The sequence below is a fragment of the Hypoxylon fragiforme genome, assembly GCF_022984875.1.
Source record: "Hypoxylon fragiforme strain CBS 206.31 chromosome Unknown GGS25scaffold_4, whole genome shotgun sequence".
NCBI lineage: Eukaryota > Fungi > Ascomycota > Sordariomycetes > Xylariales > Hypoxylaceae > Hypoxylon > Hypoxylon fragiforme.
Window position 1 is genome coordinate 2,207,057 of NW_026054759.1, and position 22,393 is coordinate 2,229,449.

Genomic DNA, 22,393 nt, shown 5'->3' on the forward strand with positions numbered 1-22,393 from the left:
ACCAATATCGTTATTATATTGTTTGGGTATCAAAGTCGTCTGAAGACATTAGTGCTAGCGCTTCGTCGCGAGTCCGTTCGTCTATCTTTAGCCCGCTCTTTCGGGGCCTCTTCAGTCTTCTTTCTTCTCGATTCCGGTACAAATGTGACTTGTCGCTCTCCCACTACATCCCCACTTCGGGCTTTGCTAACCCTTCCTGAGTTTTGAGCTCTGGAGCCTAAGGAGGTATCCTTAGACGACCGTCCACTGCCTCGGTTGGACGAACTGACACGCATTTCTACTTCTTTTGGCGTGTCCCTTTTAAATAAGCCATCGTCACCATCATCACTTTGATCCAGGTCGCTTTCGTCCTCCCCGCTGTCGTCTGATGACCGAGCGCGTGCCATGCTAGTCTTCGCGCCCGTTTCTGGATCCACCTTGGTGCTTGGGTTAAGTACTTGGAACTCCCGACTAGTCTCGTCGATCTTGAACTCTTCGTCCTCAAACAAGCGAGTGAAACGGGCATCACCCAGCACACCAGCCTTTGTATCGACGTGTGCTCTCTTTTCTTGACGCTTGAGCAGCTTATCGACCAGTTTCTGGTTGACCTTGACCTTCTTATTTCCGCGAATGCGGCTAGCACGTTCTTTCTCGACCTTCTCCTTAACGCGTTTAGCCCGCTCCTCATCCAAAGCGTATGGGTTGGCGATGAGTCGAGCTTGATCGTAAAGTCTGGAAGCCACGAAGTATCCGTGCATATAAGGACGTAATAAGTTCGTCTTGCCGATTAGATGAGCCATGCTGAGGGATTTGAGTTCTGGTAATGTTAAGAACTTGAAATTGTCGTATTGGTCGGTGGTGACCTCTTCAGCCATCTCTTCAACCATATTATCGAGGAATGAACACCACCGAGGTGCAGGCCCTAATTGTGGTATGAAGAAGCTGTGCAGAGGCTTGCCCTCATTAGCCGTAAGTATCATTCCGGTATTTTTGCACCACGTGACGAAGTTGATATCGACAAGAGGCTCGACTGAGGTCCATGTCTCTCCATCAAGCTCGTCCCATATCTTTACCATCTGTTTGTCAGCAGATAATATCTTTTTCTCTTGTGATGATGTTGTCATGTGAATAAGATTCTTGATGGGGAATCCGGGTCCGTGGTCCTTCTGCAAGAGCGGTTTCGGGCTTCGAAGATCGAAAAGTTTTATGAGACCATTTGATGTGCCGGTGGCTAAAGAAAGGCCAGAAGGACTAAAGTCAAGTGCCGTTATTTCCCCTTCTTGACCACCGAGGATGGCGACTCGGGATTTGGATCGTGAATCCCAAAACTCCACTGAACCAATAGAAGTGCCAAATGCTAACAAGTTGTGACTGTTCTCGGCAATTGCTGCTGTATTGACACTTCCGACGCCAATACTTCCCTGCAAGCCACCTTCAACACCATCATCGGTTCCAACGTCAATCTGATAAGATTTCATGAATCTCCCAACCTCGAGGTTCATTCGGAAAACCTCGCCACTGCCGTCTGAATCCAATCCCACGGAAGGGATTAATGCTTCGGTGGACTGTCGATCATAGACCAGGTCTCTCCCATACCTGGGTAAACGTAATTCATAATGGCATCCGGCGGGCGTCTATTAGAGTGTCAGTAAGCAATAATTTTGAATGAGATCCTTCGTCAGTAACACTCCTGTATTACTTACGTGGAATTCAAGTTTTCTGTCGCTTTGTAGATGTAAAGATTTGGTATAGTCGGTCGAGAGAAGAAGAAATGTCGTGTTGAGAGATTTGGTATGCCTCGCGTATGACAAGGCAAGATGAGGTAGGTAGTGGACGTGGAATTGCGGCTTGTCTGCTGATTATCAATATTTGACTCCGATTGGGAAAACTCAAACTTCAAACTCCATAATCGAGGATCCATCCAGACCTATGACTTACATGTTCCTGTAGACATAATCCAATCATTGTCATCTGAAACTCGGATACACTGGCTGGCTTCCTCAAACTCAAAGTCTTGAAGAAGTTCTATCCTATTTTGGTACTCGGGATCGGTTTTCAAGCTACGTTTCCGGCGACGGGCCAACCTACATAGAGACATTGAGTTAGTTCATCCTCATTGAAGAAACCAAGATCCAAAAGTTGACTTTACCAGTCTGGCAGAGGCCGTGCAGTATTGGCGCCGGCTATCGTGTAGACCGACACATCTCCTTGATTAGTGACCTTCATGGCGACAACTGTTGCCAGGAAAAGTTTCACTATAATAGGAGTGAGATGGGAAAAGAAAGAAAAGAAAATTCCTATAAAATAAAATGGAAAATGAAGAAGGGAGAAAAAGACGATCGCGAAGGCAAGGATGAAGACGCTAGAGGGGCGATAAGTAAAAATTCAGTGGAGACTTTTCTCACTTTCGTTGCTCGATAAGAGACCCTTGTATAGATCCACTTCCTTATTATGTACATAGTACTACGCTAAGCATGTAGGTAGGGCCATTGTAGGCCACAGGGTCCACGGCCCCAGCTAACTGAATGCGCCTAGTACATGATTGGCCCAAGCCACATTTACCAATCCCTGACCACCCCTGCCACCTAGCTTCTATGGTACACTGGTATCCATGCTCCCCGGACCAAGCATTTGAATTATTCAACGCCATTTTTGAGTTGCGCAAGACTCGAACTCTCCTCAGCCCTTTTGATACATATTCCCTCTAACAAGCCAACAAGAAATTATACACTACCTACCTACCTATCTACCTACACCAATGATCATCCCAACCACCCGTTTGGCTATTTCCAATCATTTTTGATACTTATTAATACCTAACTTGCGATCGACTTTGTGACGTCTCCATAATCGGTCTTTCGCAACTCTCCAGAATACTTCCAATCTTCTGGCCAATATTTACCGAGGCCTCTAAGGAACTCTCATGGCTCGATAGTCGTTTGCACGCCTGCTTATTGCCCCCTCCTCCGCCCGTCGAACTCTGCATTGCTTTGCTTTGCTGCTATATTCATTTGTCGGAGTAGGCGCAGCGGAGATGGAGTCCAGCACGTGCTGGAGACCTCAAAGATTGAAACAAACTCATACTCATAGACTCCGTAACGGCCACCACCTACATACAAACTCATCCATCATCCTATTAGCTTAGCTGCGCCTCGCGCTGTCTCTTGTATGGGAACGAATACCCCATCGGAATGATTGATACGATTTACGATATGGACACTGGTGAATACGAAACTAATGCATTGGTAGTTGTTAGTTGAAAAGCCCTTTATTTATCCCTTTGATTTACCTACCTATATCATTTACTAACCCTATGTAATTCTTGATGTCTTAGAATAATATATTATCCGTCAACTTCGCCTTCTACGAAACCGTCCCTTCAGTCTCGACGTCCTTCAGTTCTATCGCACTCGAGGTGGAGACTACACTTCAAAAAGATGGATTCCTGGCCCATTTTGATACCGGCCGACGGGGCGTATGGTGCTTTCGGTTATCACAAAAAGAGAGGCCCCAGGGGAATCAAACGGCCACACCAGCCTTCCCGAAGTCTATTGACGGCGCTGGATTTACCTTTTCTCTAATTGAAGAGGGCGCTTTTGAATCAGCATCGCTCGTCAAAAATCGCGTACATGCCCCAAACACTGCTATTACTCCGGCCAGTTCTTCATCTAGTGGGTCAGCCATTCTTGATCCGACATACAAGAATGCCCAGTCAGCAACTCTTCCACCTGCCCAGTCTTATGCTGGCTCTATTAGCGAGCAAGAATACAAGGCAGCTTCCTCCGTTGATCATAGAGTCAGCTCTTCGATTTCGATGAAAGATGCTTATGACCACTTCATCTCGGCCGCTCTCTCGGCAGTGTCTTCGAGCTTTTGTGCCGCCACAGGCGCCATCCCTCTGAGCTCTCGAACCTTGCTCCTCTCGAGAACATCTCACTATGATTATATCGTCGAACCCGCTATCCTCGCTTCGCTACGTATATATCTCACAACAACGGGTAGTTTAGTTGTGTCTATTGCTCTTTTCCTAGCGGAAGGTATAATTAACATATCTGACAATATTGGATACCCATTGCCGTCTCTTGGTGTTACTGTACTAGCCGCGCCATTGGGAATGTTCGCAACCTGTCATCCTGTCGCCGTGCCTGAAAGCGTCGCTACCGAAGGTGGGTATGGTCAATCGCCAGATACTCAGGCTGTGAGACTGCGATCCGAGAGAGAGGACGGTCCTTGGCGAAATGCTTGTTTCCGATTTCTACAGACTCGAAACATCCATTCTTCCGTTAGTGCTACTCATAATTGGATCAATCTCCAGCGAATGCGCCGGAGGCCAATGGATCAAACTGTGGATGGAAAACGTACACCACTTCCCCTAGTAGGTTCCCCCGGCGTTTCATGGCCAGCGAGCTTATGCTTCTGCAAGATGTTCTCGCGGCTAGCTATCAAAGGAGAAGTGGACGACTCATCGACGTCTCAAGCTGATCAAAATTTTGACGCTTTGAAAGTTGCTAAGCAATGGTTCTTGGGGACAGGGGACCGGGATGAGCTATTGGCAAAGAATAAGAAGGAAAGGGATGCTGCAACAGCCCATGAAATGGCGGTGGCAGATAATCAAATCCAGCATACGACTGGACTGTCTCCTCTCACTATGCGACGATGCAGCACTACCGGGGCCCTACCACCTGGCCTTTATCCGACGCCACCGGATAACCTCCCGAACATGACAGGGGCAACTCCGTCTATGGATGGCACGTCTTCAAGCCCTGGAAATAATGCTGGCAACACGATAATGGTGGACGCTGACGCAACTCGCAACACATCGTCCTCGTATAGTGATAATTGGGGAAATCCAGAGGCAAAACGTGAGCGGATTGGCAATTCATACGAGTCCGAAAACCTCTTCGGAGAGCTAGGCCCTGATATGTTTGGGGACAATGACATCACCGAAGCTGATTTCAATTTCTTTGACGAGCAGCCTGGAGATATGGACCTAGGCTCCCTAGATATCCCGAATATCTCGAACACCAACTCCAGCCTTGACCTCTCAGTCACCCTTTCCACCGCACAAGAATCGCATATCAAATCAGACATTCCAGATATTCACATGCCCGATGTGGCTCCCTTGCCGATGTTTGCAAAGCCTGAGCTTAGACACGCACGGAGTTCGTTAGTAGACGACGCACGTCGCCAAGTTGGTCTAGAACCGGGCAGGTCTCGGTCGGCAGGCGTGAAGAGGCCTGCCAGCCCGTTTAACCCGGACACAGTTTTCAAAAGGATCAAGGCCTCCCTTGATAATTATAAAGTTGTTCAGAAGCACGGAGGTGTAGGTGCTACCACAGGTGGAAGCGTTTTCGACAAAGTTGATTTTGGACCATCTTTATCGGTCGTGAATAGTAAATATGAAGGAAGCGGACGATTTGATTATTCTGCCGAACGGTCGGGAGAACTCAAGACATCCAGCCTTAACGAGCCACCAACTACAGACTATCTACGACGCCATTCAAAGAATCGAAAGGGGTTAAAAGAGCTTCCCACGAAGGTTGGCCAGCTTTTAAGCCGTGCCACCGGAGCGCAAGATCACGCATCGAATCGTGGAAGTCCTTCACACATCGAGGACACTCATTCGGATGCTGACGAGTTAAGTCTTGTATCAGACCAAGATGACTCCAGCTATGATAGTGATGAACCCATGTCACCTGTCAAATCATCGAGCGCCAGGCGACGTCCAATAGATGACGATGGGGAATCGCTTGCCGCCTCATTCAGGGAACTTGAATCTGTGGATGCGAGCTCGCCACATCTGCCCCTTGAGCTGCCCCCGGGCTCTAAGTCCGAGGTAGATCTTCCTCTGACGAAATATTTCGCCGATCCGGAGCCACCCTTGATTCAATATACGTTACCAGATGATCAATTGATCATGGCTGCACAAACTCTTACCGATCAATTCTCTACCAGCACTCTCCTAGCCAACAGTGCACCCCAATCTCTAGAATCGAGAGTTGATCAACGTCGCCGCCTCACGAGTTTAACTCGTAGGTCGATCCAGGATATGAAAGCCAATTTCCCACCATGCCTTACACTGGCTATTCGATACCAACTCCGTCCTTTTCTCGAACTTCAGGACGTACCACTACTTGGACAGCCTACGAGAATGCAACCAAGACCACCAGGTGCCGACCAGATGAGACCAAGCAATTTGTTTCAGATCCCTTCGCCACATTTCGAGTTGCGACGCTACGAATCGAAGCTGTCTGTCTTGCCATCTGCTGTTTCCTTTTGGGAAAGCCTTGGTCTTAGTCCATCTCCAGGCAACAAAGACATCAACGCCATTTGTGTTTTCCCGGACTATGAAGGCCTAGTAGATGATATGCTTGTATTTACAGATAGAATGCGCAGCATATACGAGTCGTTGAAATTAGGGTCGTTTAATCGTTTACCATCCACATCTGGCGTGGAGAACGGCATGTTTCCCTATCATGTCGAACAAGACTCGGCATCATCGAGCAAGTCTGCACCCTTCCTAAGGCCTACACTAGCGAATTGCGCTTCCAAGGTCAGCCAAATGCTAGTATCTTTGAAAGCTAAAGAGGTCAACTTTGTCGTCTTCTTCATCTATTCACCTGATGTAGCCGGGTCAATAGTCGAATGTTGCGCCGTCTTCAACCAGATATTCGAAAGTTACAAAAAACTTCTATCCAGCAAGAAGTTGCCAGTTAACAATGACCTAGCTTTACAGCTCATACCTCAAGACTTTGTAGCGTCTTCACATTCAGTAGCCATGCCATCTCCTCTCGAATTTTCTAGGCTAGCGATGGAGATGTATGACAGATGTACCCAATTCGGTGCTGCAGTGCCATCGCCGCCGGCCATAATGCTGGAACAGCCACCACCGCGCATCATTGATTTCAAGCTAACAACCCATCCATCGGCGTCCTTACTCCACGAAAATACATGTCTGCATATTGCTTATGCTCAAAGTATAGACGGAAGGTGGATTACGGCTGCGTGGACAGACAATAGAGGTAGTCAGCAAATGACTGCATCATATTGCTTAGGAAGGAAGGGAAAGCCGCTATCTACAACGATGGCAGAAGTTGGAACGGAAATATGGGGAGCAACTCGCGATTTTATCTCAGCTTGGAAAGTGCACTGGCGAATCATTATCGCAAAGTGTGGGATGATGGAACAGTCTGAGGTGGAGCTGTGGTCTGCTTTGGCTCAGTCCGAGTCGAAGGCGTCCATTACCTTGACTCTCGTCACAGTTGACACAGATCCATCTATGCAGCTGCTACCACCGCCTGCCAAGGTATCGAGTAACGCCCTGTCGGTATTTTACACCACTCCTGTTTCGACGCCACAAGCGTCAATGGTTTCACCGGAGCAGAGTGGCAATCCATCCACGCCCATGCGTGAAAACGTGGCAGCGGGCGCACCGACACCGGGTGACAATAACCCAGAATCGGACGGTGACGCCACCTTGACGGAAATCACAGATCAAACGTGGGGGGCCGTCCTATCACACAGACTAAATAATTCTTGTTCTCTTACCGAGCTTAATCCTGCTCTTGTTAGCGGGTATCTGGTAAAACGCGGGGGGACGAGAACTGAAGATCCGCCAGTCGTTATGGAAGTCAACATTGTCCATAACGAGGGCAACCCCAGAGCATACGAGTCGCTACTACGCGAGATGCTTACTTACTACCGGGGCCTGGGAACGCTAGCTAGAGCACGCGGTATGGTGGACAAAGATACAGATATTCGCCCATGGCATATCGCTGCGGCCGAGAAAGCTGTTAAAGCATTATATATGTTGATGTGATATATTACAATCCCCTCTAGTATCAAAAGACATTACACGTACCCAGTAGCTAAAGGGGCTTGTTGGGTCATGGGCCGCATAGCATATTATTTTGAGCAGTATAATAAGATATTAATTCCAATGTTTACAGTATCATTGCTTACCTGTCTAGCTACTTCATATATGTAGGTCGGTAGGTACCTAGGTTAGGTAGGTATCATTATGTGACCAAGTATCTTGGTAGGTACTTACTGTTATGCATGATTGTTAGACGTCATTGGTTTACGACCAAGAACATGTGTACAACCAAGTTGATCACGGAATGGCGAACTGCCCCTCGGAGACACCTGATATGGAACGAAATCGGATGGGAGGCGTTTTCTCGAAAGCCAAGCACGACTCGTCTCGTTTATGTCGTCAAAGTGGTAGCCATGCAACCCGTGCTTGCAGATGTTCCATGCGCACATGAATGAATGCATGTCACATATGACAAGGAAGGGTAATGTAATGGACTGGGCCATTACTCCAATCTCTGATTCCGTAGATTTGTTTGCTGTGTACTCGTCTCATGCGGGTGCATATAGCTGGTGCTATCCTATCTGCCAGCCATGAAATGCCACTCTACCCATTTTTTCGGCATGTCTCAGGTACTATCCTCTCAAAACAACACGGCACATGCTTATGGCCGAGGCTCGCTCTATTATCTATCACTTATATAAAGCTGGCCACTTCTCCGATCTCTTCTGTTGAGAAGCACTACAAGTCGACACATCTTCATCATAGTCCACTCTGTGACAGCATCACAATGGCATCACCACCAGAAACTTTTGACTTAATCATAATCGGAGCAGGAGTGTCTGGTATAAACGCCGCTTACCGGGTACAAACCGAACTTCCGCATCTCAACTATGCCATTCTTGAAGGCCGAGATGATATCGGAGGCACCTGGGATCTCTTCAAGTATCCAGGAGTCCGGTCAGACTCGGACCTTTACACCTACAGCTTTAGCTGGAACCCTTGGCCTCACCCCAATCCCATCGCCGAGGGACCTCTAATTAAAGAATATCTCAAGGACTCTATAAAGCAGCACGGTATCGATCACCGCATCCGATACAGACACAAAGTCCAGTCGATGGACTGGTCGTCCAAGTCCCAACAATGGACATTGGCCGTGGACCATGACGGCCTCGCAAGAGAAATCAAGGCCCAGTTCGTCATTCTCGGAACCGGCTACTACGACTACGAGACCCCACGCCCCGCCACGATCCCCGGCCTCGAGACCTTCAAAGGCCGCGTAATCCACCCGCAATTCTGGCCCCAAGACTTCGATCACACGAACCAGCGCATCGTCATCGTCGGCAGCGGCTCCACGGCCATCACCCTCCTCCCCAACCTCGCCAAGACCGCCGCGAAAGTGGTCATGGTCCAGCGCAGCCCCACCTACATCGCGTCGAGCAACAACTCCCAGCCCGTCTCCGCCGCACCCCTGCGCCGCCTCGTCCGCCTCTTCTACCACCTCATGGCCTTCCTCGGCGTCCTCTTCTACCGCACCTTCCCCACCCGCGCCCGCAACCGCCTCCTACGCGCCACGAAGGCCCAGCTGCCGCCGGGAATGGAAGTGGACCCGCACTTCAGCCCGCGCTACCGCGTCTGGGACGAGCGCCTGTGCTTCGCGCCCGACGGCGACTTCTTCGCGGCGCTGCGGCGCGGGAACGCGGACGTCGTCACGGGGGTGATCAGGAGGGTGACCGCCGACGCCGTGGAGATGGAAGGCGGGGAGCGGGTCCCGGCGGACGCGATCGTGACGGCGACGGGGCTGAACATGCGGCTCGGGGGGGACATCGCGATGCGCGTCGACGGGAGGGGCCGGCCCATGGCGGCGCGCGCGGTCTGGCGCGGCGCGATGCTGCAGGACGTGCCGAACCTGTGCTTCCTGCTGGGCTACGTCGACATGTCGTGGACGCCGGGCGTCGACAGCGCCGTGCTCGTGTTCGTGCGCGTCGTGCGCCTCATGCGGCGCTGCGGGCTCGGGGCCGCGGTGCCGAGGCTTCCGGCGGCGGGGATGCCGCTGTCGGAGAAAAGCGTGTGGCCGCTGCGCTCGACGTACGCGGCGGAGGCGCAGGAGAGGCTGCCGAAGTATGGGAGGGCTGGGCCGTGGAGGCCGAGGGGGAATGTGTTGCTTGATTATGTGCACTCGCGGTGGGGGGATGTGGTGGCGGGGTTGCAGTTCTATGCGTGAGGGGGGGGGGGAAGAAGGAGGAGCCGGATGTAGGTATGTAGCTAGGTATGTGAGAGTGGGTGATGATGGGATTGAGAGGAGGTATCGGGTAAGATTGGTGATGATGGAGGGTGGGGTGGGGTGGGTTAGCTACCCAGTACCTACCTAGGTAGTGTTGGAAAGGGGGAGAAGTTTTCATGTGATTTTTTCGTAAAACAGTGAGTAGACTGTTCAGGGGTGCAGTAAGGTAAGTCTGAGGTTGGAGTAGGTAGGTCGGTAAGAACTTTCAAGATTGTATCCTTATTTTCATCCCTCTATTGGCTTATAGTGACCAATCGGCAACTTCATGCTTCGTGTCATTTATCATTTCTCAATTCCGAGATGTTGCATTTTCACTGACACGCTTATGCCTATGATTCCGCATATCATTCCGACTGCTGCAACGTCCCGATGCGGACTTTGGCGGGGTTGAGCGGACTTGAGCACAACTTGAACACTGACATAAGCACCTAGTGTATGGATATCTACCTAACCTAGGTAGCTTTACAAGCTGTGTGGTTTGGTAGCATTGAACATGGCGGCATTCAGCTTCGTCACGTGGGCGGCATTTCAGCAATCTAAGCCGTATACCGTGATGAAGTCCGATCTTTGATTATACAGCCTCAAGTATGATGTGTACGGGATGGAGGCAATGAATGAGTCACCGGGATCTGTCGACGTAAAATTCTCGTTCGGGCTCATAACACGCGAAGAAGATGGATAATACATTGTGAACTGGGTTGGTATATATACCACTCTTTGACTTCGACCACTGGACTGGATTGGAACTCTCCTCTCCTCCAAGATACCTACCGGTACTTTTCAATAAATTATATGTTGAATAACCCACGATTAGGTACCTTCGTAGCTATTAGAAGCTATCTACATCATCAACATGACTCAACTCATCTGGCTCATAACCGGATGCTCCTCTGGCTTTGGCGAGCTACTGACACAACATGTTCTCTCTCGCGGAGACCTCGTGATAGCCACCTCTCGAAACCTGGAGAAGGTCCAACATCTGGATCGTGCTGGGGCAGCCATCCTACAACTCGACGTGACCCACTCTCAGCAGGGCATAGACGACACTGTCGCCAAGGCCGTCTCGATATATGGCAGGATTGACGTGGTGGTCAACAACGCTGCATACATTGTGACTGGCGGATGGGAGGATGTCGAGTAAGTAAAATCTGTAAATGAACCTACACACCTAATACTCTTTCTTACGTGGTATCAGGTACGAACAACTGCTTTCCCAATTCGAGACCAACGTTTTCGGGACCTATAAAGTAACCCGCGCCATCCTACCTCATTTCAGGGAGCGGAGGTCAGGCACCATGGTATTCATCAGCTCCCTGTCGGGCTGGCATGGACATCCCTTTGTCGGGCCTTATGCGGGATCGAAGTTTGCCTTGGAAGGTAGTGTCTACCTCTCTATTTGAAACTTATACCACACCTGGGAACTCGGTAACGAACTTCCTCCACTAACAACCCACAGGTCTCGTCGAGAGCCTAAGCCGCGAGATAGCGCCTCTCGGAATCAAAACCATACTAATCGAGCCGGGCCGCTTCAGGACGAACCTGCTGTCGCCGGGGAACCTGCAGGCCGTGCCGTCGCGGATCTCGGAATACATGGCGGCCTCGCAGGCGCATCTTGATGGGCTGGCAAAAGAAGATAGGACGCAAGCGGGCGACCCGCGGAAAGCCGTTACGATCATTGCGGATCTTGTAAAGGGGGAGGGTTGTGCGCTGGGCAGGGAGGTGCCGTTTAGACTTCCGCTTGGGGCAGATTGTTATGAGGGAGTTAGGGAGAAGTGTGAGGGGACGTTGAAGGTGCTGGAGGATTGGGGGCATGTTATTCATAGCACGGATTACGACGAGATGTAGCTAGGTTAGGCGTTCACTGATATGAGGCAGAAGCAATGAGACTGAGATTATACATTAAGAAACTCGGGATACCCAAGTGCTTTTATTATCACGTTATCACAAACCACCACCAATTTGACCTGCAGTAGGTATATATTCGTTAGCTGAGATACCACACATACCCAGATACCTTTCTCAATCAATGATATGGAAAGGAAGTAGGGAAGAAGCTCAACTCACCAACAACATTATCAGCACCCCAAGCATGCCACCCATCGCAAGTCTGCGCCATAGCATCACTGACATCCATATTATCCAGAAAGTCGTCCGGCCGCTCCAAGATCATCCATCCCATACCGCCGGCTAAGTGCCAGGCAATGTGACCTAACCCCCAAATTAGCATCATCTCCGTCTTCATGCTGGAAACTCAAACTTACAATGCAAAGGCCACACGCCCGGGTTATCCTGGTCCCACTGGATAACAATATAATGGGCCGGCAACAGCATCTGCACATCGCGGCGCTGCGGGTTGCCCGGGTTGACGATGGAGCCGTCCCAGCAGGAGCCGTAGTCACCGGTGGTGGTGGTCGTCGTCGCCGTCCAATTTTTCATCAACGGCACATCCCGCCGCCTTCGCTCCTCCTCCTCCACCTTCTCTCGGTGCGCCTCGTCGTCTACACCTGCCCCAGGATCGACATCCAGTCGAGGGTGATACCCCTGACCGCCCGGACCACCACCACCACCACCACCACCACCACCAAACCGCTCGCTCGCCTCCCCCGGCGAGTACACCCTCGCGAACTCCGCCTGCCCGTGCGGGAAAACCGTCTCGTTGTCCTCGCACGCCCCCGTCTGCAGCACCCAGAAGTTGTGCCCGTGCACGTGCACGGGGTGCGGCTGGACGCCGGGGTTCTGGATCACGAAGCGCAGCGACGCGTTGGCGCCGTAGTCGTGGACGTTCTGGATGCGCGGGAACTCCCGGCGGCCGTCGCGCGCGCCCAGGAGCTGCGGCGAGTCGAAGTCCACGCGGAAGGTCCGGTTCGCCATGTACCAGAGGTTGGACGAGCCGTTGGGGCGCAGCTCGATGGGGAGGTTCTCGGTCACGCTGGGAGGGCCCGGGGAGAGGGGGTGGGCGGGGATGGTGAGGGGGAGGGGGTCGTTGCCGCAGTAGGAGTTGTACGCGCTGGGGCCGGGGGAGGTGGTGGGGGGTTGTGTGCGGTCGGCCGCTTCGTAGAAGATTGCGGCGGTGGCGAGGTACGAGCCGTGCTTGCCCGGGGAGCAGTTGGGCGGTTTGTAGGTTCGCAGCCAGACCGAGTCGGTGGGTTTGCCGGTTGCGTGGACTAGGACGTCGGAGCGCTGGCCGGGGCCGAGGGTTACGACGTCGGTTGAGTAGGGGACGATCGGCACGAAGTCGTTCGCCATGATCGTCATGTTGTACCCGTCAATAGATATCTTTTGCACAGCGAATGCTGACGTGTTGATCAGCCGTAACCGATGGATCTTTCCCGATGTAAAGTTGAAGGACGCCAGAGGAGCATTGTTGCCGTTGTATGAGTTCTTCCCATTGATCAGGTTGTTATCAGACAGGGTGACTTCGACTTTGTTGTTCAGAAATCCTTCGGCGATCACGTCATAGTACTCGTGGAAGTAATCTGAGACAGCAATCGGGCCCAGATCGATGTCATAGTCGACGTGAGTTGGGCCGTGAATTATCATGGGGCCAGCGAAGCCACTCACTGCCTGCGCTTCGTAGTGTGAGTGATACCAACCGGTACCGTATAGATCGGGCTTAAACCGGTAGGTGAATGAGGAGCCGGGCGCTATTGGACATTGAGCGATACCCGGCACACCGTCCATCCAAGGTGTCCCTTGTTGTAGCATGCCATGCCAGTGTATTGCCGTACCCTCATCCGAGATGTTGTTGTGAACTGTAACTGCGACGCTGTTCAGGCTTGTATTCACCAGATACCTTGTTATTATCGGAAACTGATACCTACTTTCAAGCCAATCTCCCCAGTCACACTCCACCACTGGCCCCGGGAATTGCGAGTTCACAAGAAGTAATTTCGTTTCCACGCCATCTGGAGCAGCTGTCTCTCTCGTGATAGTGAAGTCGTAAGTTCTCGTGACGCCTGAGTCCGGACGCGTCGTGTAAGCGTTGGTATCGGCGACATTCATGTCTTCCCAGGAACAGCCATGCGAAGAATCGCTTGCGAGACATCGACTTAATATTGGGGCGTGAGGTGTCCCCAGATTTGACATCGCTGCTATTGTCAGCGTATTCGTCTCATGTAGACGTAGCTGGCATACTTACCATTTCTGTCGGCAAATCCATAGTAGCCAACACCATTGTTGAGAGAGCGGGCGCCGAGGGCTGCTGTTGTCAATTTGCGCACGGAATTCATGGCTATGGAAACTCATGAAGAGCCCTCCTCCTGGTCTGACCTGTTATACACACGCACTTGGGTAACCGTAAAACTGGTGAGCAATAAAGCAAAAACGTGGTAAACCTTTTTAAAGAGAGACAGCGGAAAACTATCACGGGAAACTCATAATGGTACAGAGAGCCTTGCTAAGTAATAGATAGGTTGATACGCACATCTCACAAACGACCATACCGAGGTAGATGGATGGCTATCCATATGTCAGGGTAGGTTTAGCCACACCTTGGCTAGAGTAAGGGCTGATAAGTATCATGCCTTGGATCGAGATACTTGATCGCCCCTTTAAGTGAACAAAACTCTACTCCACCACGGGTCGACTGTTGCCGAGATTTAACGGACACGGCTTTGAGATCTTCCCGTTATCATTACATTGGATTCATTACGAGTGGCAAATCTCTATGTAACTGGTCGGGTTGATCACGAATTCCTGTGTGATTGTCTGTAAGAAGTCAGCTGCGTCGTCAACTGATGCAACAAGAGAGCTTGTTTAAAGGGGGGTTTTGCCACTGCAAGTTCCATTTTGGGCCAATATTACCTAGACAGACATGTGATCGCACTCAGGGGGAACCATACCTATTTCTTACCTTCAAAATGATTCATGTACATTGAAATAGGGTTGCTCATTTTACCTTGTGATTCATCAGAAAGTTTGGTGTTGCCTCGGGAGAACGTAGGTTTGCCGATACGGACACGGGACACGACCCTTATTGCGGCGTGCTCACAGGATGTAATTAGGCTTTCCTTGACCGTATTTGAACCTCGCTGAGTGACAGAAGTTTCCGTAAGTTTCTTTCTCCATTTTCATACATAATTCTTCATGAAATCAGGTGTGTCTAAGATAATCGGTTTGAGGGGATCGTATAACGCTCACCACATCGCCGAACGAAGTGAAGAAAAATTCAACGCTTGACTGGGTATTCCAAGTATGTAGGTAAGTAAGCGCCCTCCCGCCAAAAGCTCTCCAAGTAATGATATTCCTGCTTCGGAGCCCCCTCTTACACAAGCCGCCGCACCTCCCGCATCACCCTAGCATCCGACTTCCACATAAGCGGCAGCCACGCCGGATACTTCAAAAGTCGCGGCACCACGTGCGGCTGGACGATGACATGAAGGTGGAGATGGTGGATGGAGACGATGTCCGGGTAGTAGATCTTGCCTAGTAGCGGCCGCCGGCCCCGGTGGTACCCTGAGATGATGGATGGGCGGGGCGTGGCGGGGGTGGAATGGAGGGCGATTAGATGATGTTTTACGCGGTCCATCTCTTGTACTGATAGTGTCGTTAGTTTAATGCCTCCGAGGTAGCATACATTACCTAGGCACGGGGGAGAGGGACATGAGCGAGCTTCAGCAAAGGCTTACAAAGAGGTAGGTCGTTGCCATCCAGCGCCTCGATATCCCGGATCTTATGGGCCTTGGGCATAATAAGCCAGTGGTACCGACCGGACAGACGTCGGTTTTCGACGGCGATTAGATCATCATCCTTGATTGGCACGGCTATCTATCAGTCTCACGTTTTCTTCCAAGTGATATAATTATAACAAGTGTATTCTAAATACCTACCTCGTAGACGATTTTGACCAGATTTTCCCTATTACAGAAGATGCAAGTATGCTGGACCCGTTCCGTCCACTCTAGATGGGCTAGATAGTGGAATATCCGCTTGATGGTCCTCATTGTAGAATACATGAGTTATTGAACCCACCCTCGCCAAAAAGTCAAAAGTGCGAACCTGTCGTTGCTGGTGAGTGAGTCTGAGACACATCCATCCGTGATTACTTGACCGACTGACATATCCTTATGTACCTACACCTCCAGGGGCTGGTTCAAGTTGGTTGCCTGCTGCGAAATCAATGCTACCCATAAAGCTCAGTGGAGAGCACCAAACTCCTAATTCAAGGAGCACGATGAGAGCCCGTTGGGCGCGGCTGTGCCAATTGGAACTGCCCACGAGCCGCAAGGGAGGCTCTGTCGTAGGGCTAACAATGCTGAGCTTACTTCTGTGTAAGCGCCCGTATAGAACCGGGGTTTTCAGTACGCCTTACAGGTTGTACACATTTCTATCGTAGCTCACTCGTTGCCATTAGTTATCAGCCATATTTACTGGATACTGTGTAGATTGATGCCAGGTGCCTAGCTTACGCTGTTAGCAATGCATATGTGAATACTGGGATGTAAGGTGAGGTATTACAGGCAGGCGAAATGTATCCTCTTATCTTATCAGATCTTGTGGTAGTTATGGTGGCGGCGGTATTTAGTCGAAAAAGCAAACGGCAATAAAAGAAAAGAAAAGAGGTGATACAGTAATAACGCAAAATGCCCAGGTTAGCAGTATGGTGGGCGGCCCCTTATGACCTCGTCGCCAATTGAAAAGTGTGGCTTAGTCGGGCTGAAGTTACTTAGAGGGCTGGGTAGGAGGGCTTCACGTAGGCACTTGTACATAGTATGATTTACCCCTGAATACTTATTGGAGGGCGAATATGTAGTACTAGGTAGGCACTAACCTACTGCATCAAATAAACACGTGGAACAACATCATCAATTTGAAGGAGCACTTTTCCATGAGTATCACTACCTACCTAGGTAAGTATCTCTCATGTGAGAAAATGCCACGTTTTATTTTATTCCTCAAAATTAAAAGGAGTAATTGTCTGAGAGCAATGGTATCGAGTTGTTATTAACAAGGGTTTCAACACAAAAGAAATCGTGATGCTGACTCCGAACGGCAATGCGGATATATCCCTTTTATCCTTTAGATGACGACGAATGAACAAAAGAAAAAACTCCCCATTTAATCATCTCTTCCCCCTCCTCACCCCCTCTCCACACCCTTACTCCCGACCCGGATTTCATAGTGCGATACCATCTTCGTTGGCCGGATTAGCAAGGAAAGATCGAATAGCGTTAGCTAGTCGTGATGGAACCATGAGTTCTCCTTCGGGCGCCGATAATGCTGGCGCAAAGATGGAGTGCAGCTGCATGGCCTGCTCGTGAGTGATTCGCAGCTCTTGGCCTTGCTGGACTGTGTTCAAGATGAAAATTTCACGCAAGAGACTTTCGAGGTTTGGCTGGTTGCCACGAGTCTTTGGCGTGCGCTTGTGCTTGCCCTTGCCCGTGGGCTTTGGGGATCCGACAGCCAGATTAGAGAGAGCCAGCTGAGGCAAGTGACCATCTTGATTGCGACTAAGGTTGGAAGCCGACGACTGTGGGCGACTTTCTGGGTCGCGTTCACTGCTGGCGGGACCCACTCCGTTGCCGGGTTGTGTGGTTGAGGTACTTTTGCGGGGTCGACCGCGTTTGCGAGGAGGTGCCTGGACATCCTCCATAACCACATCATCTTTGGCAGTAACGGCAAGCTTAGTGGCCAATGTGGCGGATAGAGGCGCGTCAACGTCGCTTATGGCTCTCTTGCGAGGTCTGCCAGGCCCCTTTGAGACGCGAGTGGTGGGGGTTCGTGGCGGCATGGCTTGCTCTTGGACTGTGTCAACGCCGATCAAGTCGGACGTAACACGACTGTGATCAATACTATGATCATCGTCAGAGCTTAAATCCAGTGCAGGAGGCATAATGTTGTCTGGTGTTTGGTAAGTTGATGTCGCGAGTAAACGTGAAGAGGGATACGACATCGGAGGTTTGTGTCTTATGTACTTACCTAAGTACCTTGAATGTTTCTAGTATACAGTTAATGTACAATACCCTAACCTAGGTACATAAATAAATGAGCATTGAAGGGGATGAAGCTCAAATGATATTTTTCTTGTAATTTAATTTAATCGGTATTTTGATTAAAGTGAGGGACCTAGCATTAGGTGGATAGTGCTAGGTAGGTAAAGTAAAGTAGGTGGGTAGTAGTTAAGTAGAAGGAGGAAAGAGGAAAAGAGAGAATACCTATGACATACATGTACACTTTACTTGATTGATTGTAGAAGTTTCCAATGCTGGATGTCGGTGCGCGTACCTGCTCAGATAGAAATTGTTACATGTATTGTATCCAATGTACTACCTACCAGTAGTACCTGCTCATGTCGATGTGAAAACCCGAGGAAGGTACATAGGTAGGTATCAACTTGAATAATGTATATGCACCGTGTGTTTAATACATATGTATGTACAAATCACCACTTACTCCGTGTTATCTGCACGTACATGTATCCATGATGTACATACATACAGACATACAAGTAGAACATCTGGTAATATCTGGTATTATCAATGCACGATGACATTGCACACGATCAAATTCTTAGCATTAGATTTTAATCATTTTCCGTAATTACTACCTCCTATGTGATAGGCAAATGCCCCAAGTCAAGCGCCAGTGCTCAGGTAACCGAATATTGCCATCATCTGGTTCCTACATTTACTCCAGTGGCAATCCAATAGAATTCCGGAATAGCGATTAATCAATCAAAGAAGCACTTAATTAACCAACACGGATTCAAGCTTACATATTATAATAAAGTTGACTCTGACGATGCAGAAGATAGATGTCGTCCTAAGAGTGGTCCACATGTTCACTCATTATGCAGATATAGTGCTATGTTATGTAAGCCCGCACAACCAGACCACTGTGGATACCTACTTAAACTCATATAACAGCCAAGATTCTCAACGGATCAGTAATTCCCCGACTCCGAAACAGCATCAGTGGTTTAGTGGTAAAATCCATCGTTGCCATCGATGGGCCCCGCGTTCGATTCGCGGCTGATGCATTTCTTTTTCTACTTTTGTCCACTATGACATGATAACTAATGTTGATCCTCCTCTCTTCCTTTGTTTTTATCACCCCAGATTACAGTCGTGCATAACTTGTGTATAACTACTAGGTGAGTGATGGCTATCGAAATCGAATTGGGTTGATGTCATCATAATAATTGCACGGCGTTAAATATATACAAAACTATCCGCTCCTCACCCCCTATCCCAAGTTATTGTGTAGGTACATACATACAGACAGACAGGCAGATATAACAAACTTCAACTTTGCTTCATTTCTTTTCTTTTCTTCTCCCCTTTAATGCCCATTAACCCCATTCGTCCCATTCTTCGCTGCGCAGCAACCGCCACCAGCACCATTCGTCGCAAAAGCCAACTTACTCATCTTATCCGTCGCATCCGTCACCCCAGCGCCGCTCGCCGCGACCTGGCTCGGCGTGCTGGCGTAGCTGGGGGGCACGTCGAGGACGGGGTTGTTGGCGAAGAAGTTGCGCGGGCGCAGCAGCAGCGTGATGGGCTCGACGGGCATCACGGGGAAGTCCTCGGGCGCCGGGATGTGCGTCACGCCGAACGTGTGCCACAGCACCACGTCCGTATCCTCCACCGACTCCGTCCCGTCGCCGATCCATTCCGGCAGGCCCAGGGAGGGCTCGCCCGAGGTTTGGGGGACGTGGCGGCCGGCGGGCCAGAGCTGGTCGTCGGAGTCTAGATGTTGTTAGCTTGATAACCAGTTCCAAGATGGGATAGGGGGGAAATGGGATGAGGATAGGGGAAGAAAGGAAAATGAGGCGAGGGATAAAAAGATGACGAGAGAGAAAGGAGAAGTAGTAAAGGTAGGTTAGGTGATGTGGTGTAGGATCCCCAGAACTTACACTTCGTAACATGCACCGCATGCCTCGCGAACCCCGCCCTCTTCCACACCAGCGACCCTTCCTTCGGCAGCAAGCCCGCGACCTCCCGGCTGACCAACTTGTAGCTGGCGGGCTTCTTGCTGTACGGGTGCAGCTTGCTGGTGTTGCAGATGTCCCAGGTGCGGCTGGTGGCGCCGTTGTAGTCGGTGCGCGACCTGCCCGTCGTGTCGAGCTTGGTGCGCTTCGCGTAGAAGGCGTTGCCGTAGAAGTTCTCGGGGCTGCCGACGGGCGCGTCCGAGGCGACGGCGTCCGCCATGAAGACGGTGTTGTTCGGCCCGTCGACGTTGGCGTCGACGCGCAGGCAGAAGAGGTGTTGGTGGTTGTGCGCGTTGACACCTTGTGGAAAAAGGCTTCTGTTAGTCTTGGAGCTCTTTTCTTCTTCTTCTCCCGGGGCTGGATATATATATGCCCTAGGCTAAGAAGCTGTGTGTTGCTGGGTCGTCTTACCTGGATACACCTGGGTTCCCCAGCCCTTGGTGTCCTCATCTGGCGCCATGCTGTACGTGTTTAGGATACCCGTGAGCTTGATCTCTGGCTGGATGGTACCATCTTGCTAAAGTGGAAGTCAGCAACTATAATTCGATGTGCGGGTTCTCCCACAAAGGGTTCCTTACATGGAAGATCCACTGTTCGCAGTTATTAGTGTCTGACTGATTCTAACAGCATCTCAAAAGGGGAAACTCACCTGGATGGCATATTCATAGTTGGCAGCAGTGAAAATCTGCTGGATGATGAGTTTCCGCGCACGCGTGACGATGACGGACTCGTCCCTGAAGTCGGTGTGCTTGAATAATATGCCGGCGTCTTCCTCGTGGATGCATATCGCGTTCTTGATGGTGTTGACGGCTCCGGATCTGGTGGGAAAGTGCGCGTCTAGGTAGTGAATGGACCCCTTGCAGTCGCAGCCGAGCGCAAGACTGTTGGTCATGTAGCCGGCACCGTATTCTCCGAGATCAAACGCATGTTTCCGTTGATGGGGGTGCTCGGGATTTCCGCTATAGATTCGTTAACATGTTTTCTTTTTCAACCTTTTAAACGGGGTTGGATGGCTTACTATGGTACTACCATCTCTGCCAGGGACAGCCGGTAGAAGATTGGGCGAGGAGTGCCCTTGTCGTTGTAGGTGATATCGTTTAGAACGATACCCTCACGGTAGTTGAAGCCGATGTGGAACTTCCAGTTCTGCCACTCGATCTCTCGCCCGTTCATCTTGAACGACACGCCTTCGGGCTGAGTGACGTTAATGGGCTTCAGATCATTGCGATACCCGCCCACTTTCTCAACTGCAGCCGGGTGGTAGTTGATTGGCGCGACCTTGCTTAAGGGGCGACGGACTTTGGGGATGTCAATATCAATAACCTCCTGTTTTTCTGCGTCATATATGGGGCAGAAGTCCAGGGGGTACTGATATTGGCAGTCGTCAACGTGAGGCCGGTAGTACATCAGCGCTTGTTGAAGTCGAATCTTGTTGCCGTGTCTCTCGTCGTATCCAATTGTCCATGGGTCACAGTAGACTTTGTGCATATCTTCTTTGGGGATGCCACTGATTTCACATTGCTCGATGACCTTGGGGTCTTTCCGGCAGACATGCTCAACGGTCTTCAGCTCTTCCATAGTAATCTGGGTGATAGTTAGTAAGTCTTGTTATTAATTCGGTTGGTCAACACTTACTATAGGTTGTAGTCCCTCTAATAACTCCCATTTTGTGATCTTGCCAGCCGCGAGGTCTACAAGACCATCGTATACCTTGCCACCCGGCGCGATGACAACGACATCTGCGATCCTTGCTGGCCGCGGGACATTGACGGAATCCGCTAGCCATTTTGTCATCTCCGCCTTGCGCGGCTCGTGGAGGGAGACAACATTAAAGAAGACCTCATCTCCGTGTGCTTTCTTGACAATGCCGATGGCTGACTGGATCTCTTCCAGGACCAGCGGGTCCAGGGGGTGTGGGACAGAGTCGGAAGTTGCGGGAACCATTGTGCTGAGGATTCTCAATATGAAAGATGAAAGTTACGCTGCCCGCTGACTCCGGATAGAAAAGGGGCGTGAGCTTAAGTAGATGTAATATGAGCCCATCGACAGACACACCTCACTTCACTTCTCGATAATCAAGGGTCTAGCGGCTCCAAAGGATGTGAAATGACGCGCCAACACGCAGAGTACTATTGTATCTGGCACCAATTAGCAATAGGATTATCCTAATGCCATCTGATAAGCGTTCCACATCCATCGAGTCACCGTCCAGGAGAGCTCAGTATCGCTTCTCTAGACTCGCTTTTCTCCCTATCTGATAAGTCCACATCGCAAGCCCAAAGCACTTAAACCTAGTAGGCTCGTGATAGGGAAGATCTCGGGGTGCCCCTCTTCATGCAGGAGGAATGCCAATTGCGGGGGACCAGCCGCGTACAGTTCCCGAAACCGG

General features: G+C 50.5%; 8 protein-coding genes and 1 non-coding gene across 9 annotated transcripts; 4 read left to right on the forward strand and 5 right to left on the reverse strand.

The window, feature by feature from the left end:
- Positions 1–29: 29 nt before the first annotated feature.
- Positions 30–2,205, reverse strand: GGS25DRAFT_513994 (WD40 repeat-like protein; the record flags this gene model as incomplete). Its single annotated transcript, XM_049262941.1, has 4 exons — positions 30–1,613; positions 1,683–1,831; positions 1,918–2,063; positions 2,129–2,205. 4 exons carry the CDS (start codon positions 2,203–2,205, stop codon positions 30–32), a joined length of 1,956 nt encoding a protein of 651 aa, XP_049117885.1.
- Positions 2,206–2,629: 424 nt separating this feature from the next.
- On the forward strand, positions 2,630–7,936 carry GGS25DRAFT_486734 (mediator complex subunit 13 C-terminal-domain-containing protein). Its single transcript, XM_049260659.1, has 2 exons — positions 2,630–3,230; positions 3,314–7,936. The coding sequence occupies exons 1-2, from the start codon at positions 3,171–3,173 to the stop codon at positions 7,796–7,798; spliced, it is 4,545 nt and encodes a 1,514-aa protein (XP_049117886.1). The 5' UTR covers positions 2,630–3,170; the 3' UTR covers positions 7,799–7,936.
- Positions 7,937–8,582: 646 nt separating this feature from the next.
- GGS25DRAFT_513996 (FAD/NAD(P)-binding domain-containing protein) lies at positions 8,583–10,016 on the forward strand (the record flags this gene model as incomplete). The annotated part of the gene is made up of 1 exon (XM_049262942.1): positions 8,583–10,016. The coding sequence occupies one exon, from the start codon at positions 8,583–8,585 to the stop codon at positions 10,014–10,016; it is 1,434 nt and encodes a 477-aa protein (XP_049117887.1).
- A 394-nt stretch (positions 10,017–10,410) lies between these two features.
- On the forward strand, positions 10,411–11,945 carry GGS25DRAFT_238949 (NAD(P)-binding protein). Its single transcript, XM_049257089.1, has 4 exons — positions 10,411–10,777; positions 10,903–11,213; positions 11,272–11,453; positions 11,533–11,945. Exons 2-4 carry the CDS (start codon positions 10,930–10,932, stop codon positions 11,919–11,921), a joined length of 855 nt encoding a protein of 284 aa, XP_049117888.1. The 5' UTR covers positions 10,411–10,777; positions 10,903–10,929; the 3' UTR covers positions 11,922–11,945.
- Positions 11,946–12,017: 72 nt separating this feature from the next.
- GGS25DRAFT_513997 (putative multicopper oxidase) lies at positions 12,018–14,162 on the reverse strand (the record flags this gene model as incomplete). The annotated part of the gene is made up of 4 exons (XM_049262943.1): positions 12,018–12,040; positions 12,141–12,284; positions 12,338–13,834; positions 13,898–14,162. The coding sequence occupies 4 exons, from the start codon at positions 14,160–14,162 to the stop codon at positions 12,018–12,020; spliced, it is 1,929 nt and encodes a 642-aa protein (XP_049117889.1).
- Positions 14,163–15,224: 1,062 nt separating this feature from the next.
- Positions 15,225–16,378, reverse strand: GGS25DRAFT_238820 (uncharacterized protein). Its single transcript, XM_049257088.1, has 4 exons — positions 16,134–16,378; positions 15,905–16,073; positions 15,704–15,824; positions 15,225–15,611 (listed from the first exon to the last, which is right to left on the reverse strand). Exons 2-4 carry the CDS (start codon positions 16,028–16,030, stop codon positions 15,340–15,342), a joined length of 519 nt encoding a protein of 172 aa, XP_049117890.1. The 5' UTR covers positions 16,031–16,073; positions 16,134–16,378; the 3' UTR covers positions 15,225–15,339.
- A 471-nt stretch (positions 16,379–16,849) lies between these two features.
- GGS25DRAFT_486772 (uncharacterized protein) lies at positions 16,850–18,529 on the reverse strand. The gene is made up of 3 exons (XM_049260660.1): positions 17,999–18,529; positions 17,043–17,920; positions 16,850–16,924 (listed from the first exon to the last, which is right to left on the reverse strand). The coding sequence occupies exon 2, from the start codon at positions 17,905–17,907 to the stop codon at positions 17,191–17,193; it is 717 nt and encodes a 238-aa protein (XP_049117891.1). The 5' UTR covers positions 17,908–17,920; positions 17,999–18,529; the 3' UTR covers positions 16,850–16,924; positions 17,043–17,190.
- Positions 18,530–18,982: 453 nt separating this feature from the next.
- Positions 18,983–19,053, forward strand: GGS25DRAFT_t42. The gene has a single exon. It is a non-coding gene; the product is annotated as a tRNA-Gly (tRNA).
- Positions 19,054–19,127: 74 nt separating this feature from the next.
- Positions 19,128–22,226, reverse strand: GGS25DRAFT_239039 (copper amine oxidase). The gene is made up of 7 exons (XM_049257090.1): positions 21,640–22,226; positions 21,023–21,588; positions 20,654–20,963; positions 20,583–20,594; positions 20,416–20,521; positions 19,930–20,304; positions 19,128–19,762 (listed from the first exon to the last, which is right to left on the reverse strand). The coding sequence occupies exons 1-7, from the start codon at positions 21,946–21,948 to the stop codon at positions 19,356–19,358; spliced, it is 2,085 nt and encodes a 694-aa protein (XP_049117892.1). The 5' UTR covers positions 21,949–22,226; the 3' UTR covers positions 19,128–19,355.
- Positions 22,227–22,393: the final 167 nt, after the last annotated feature.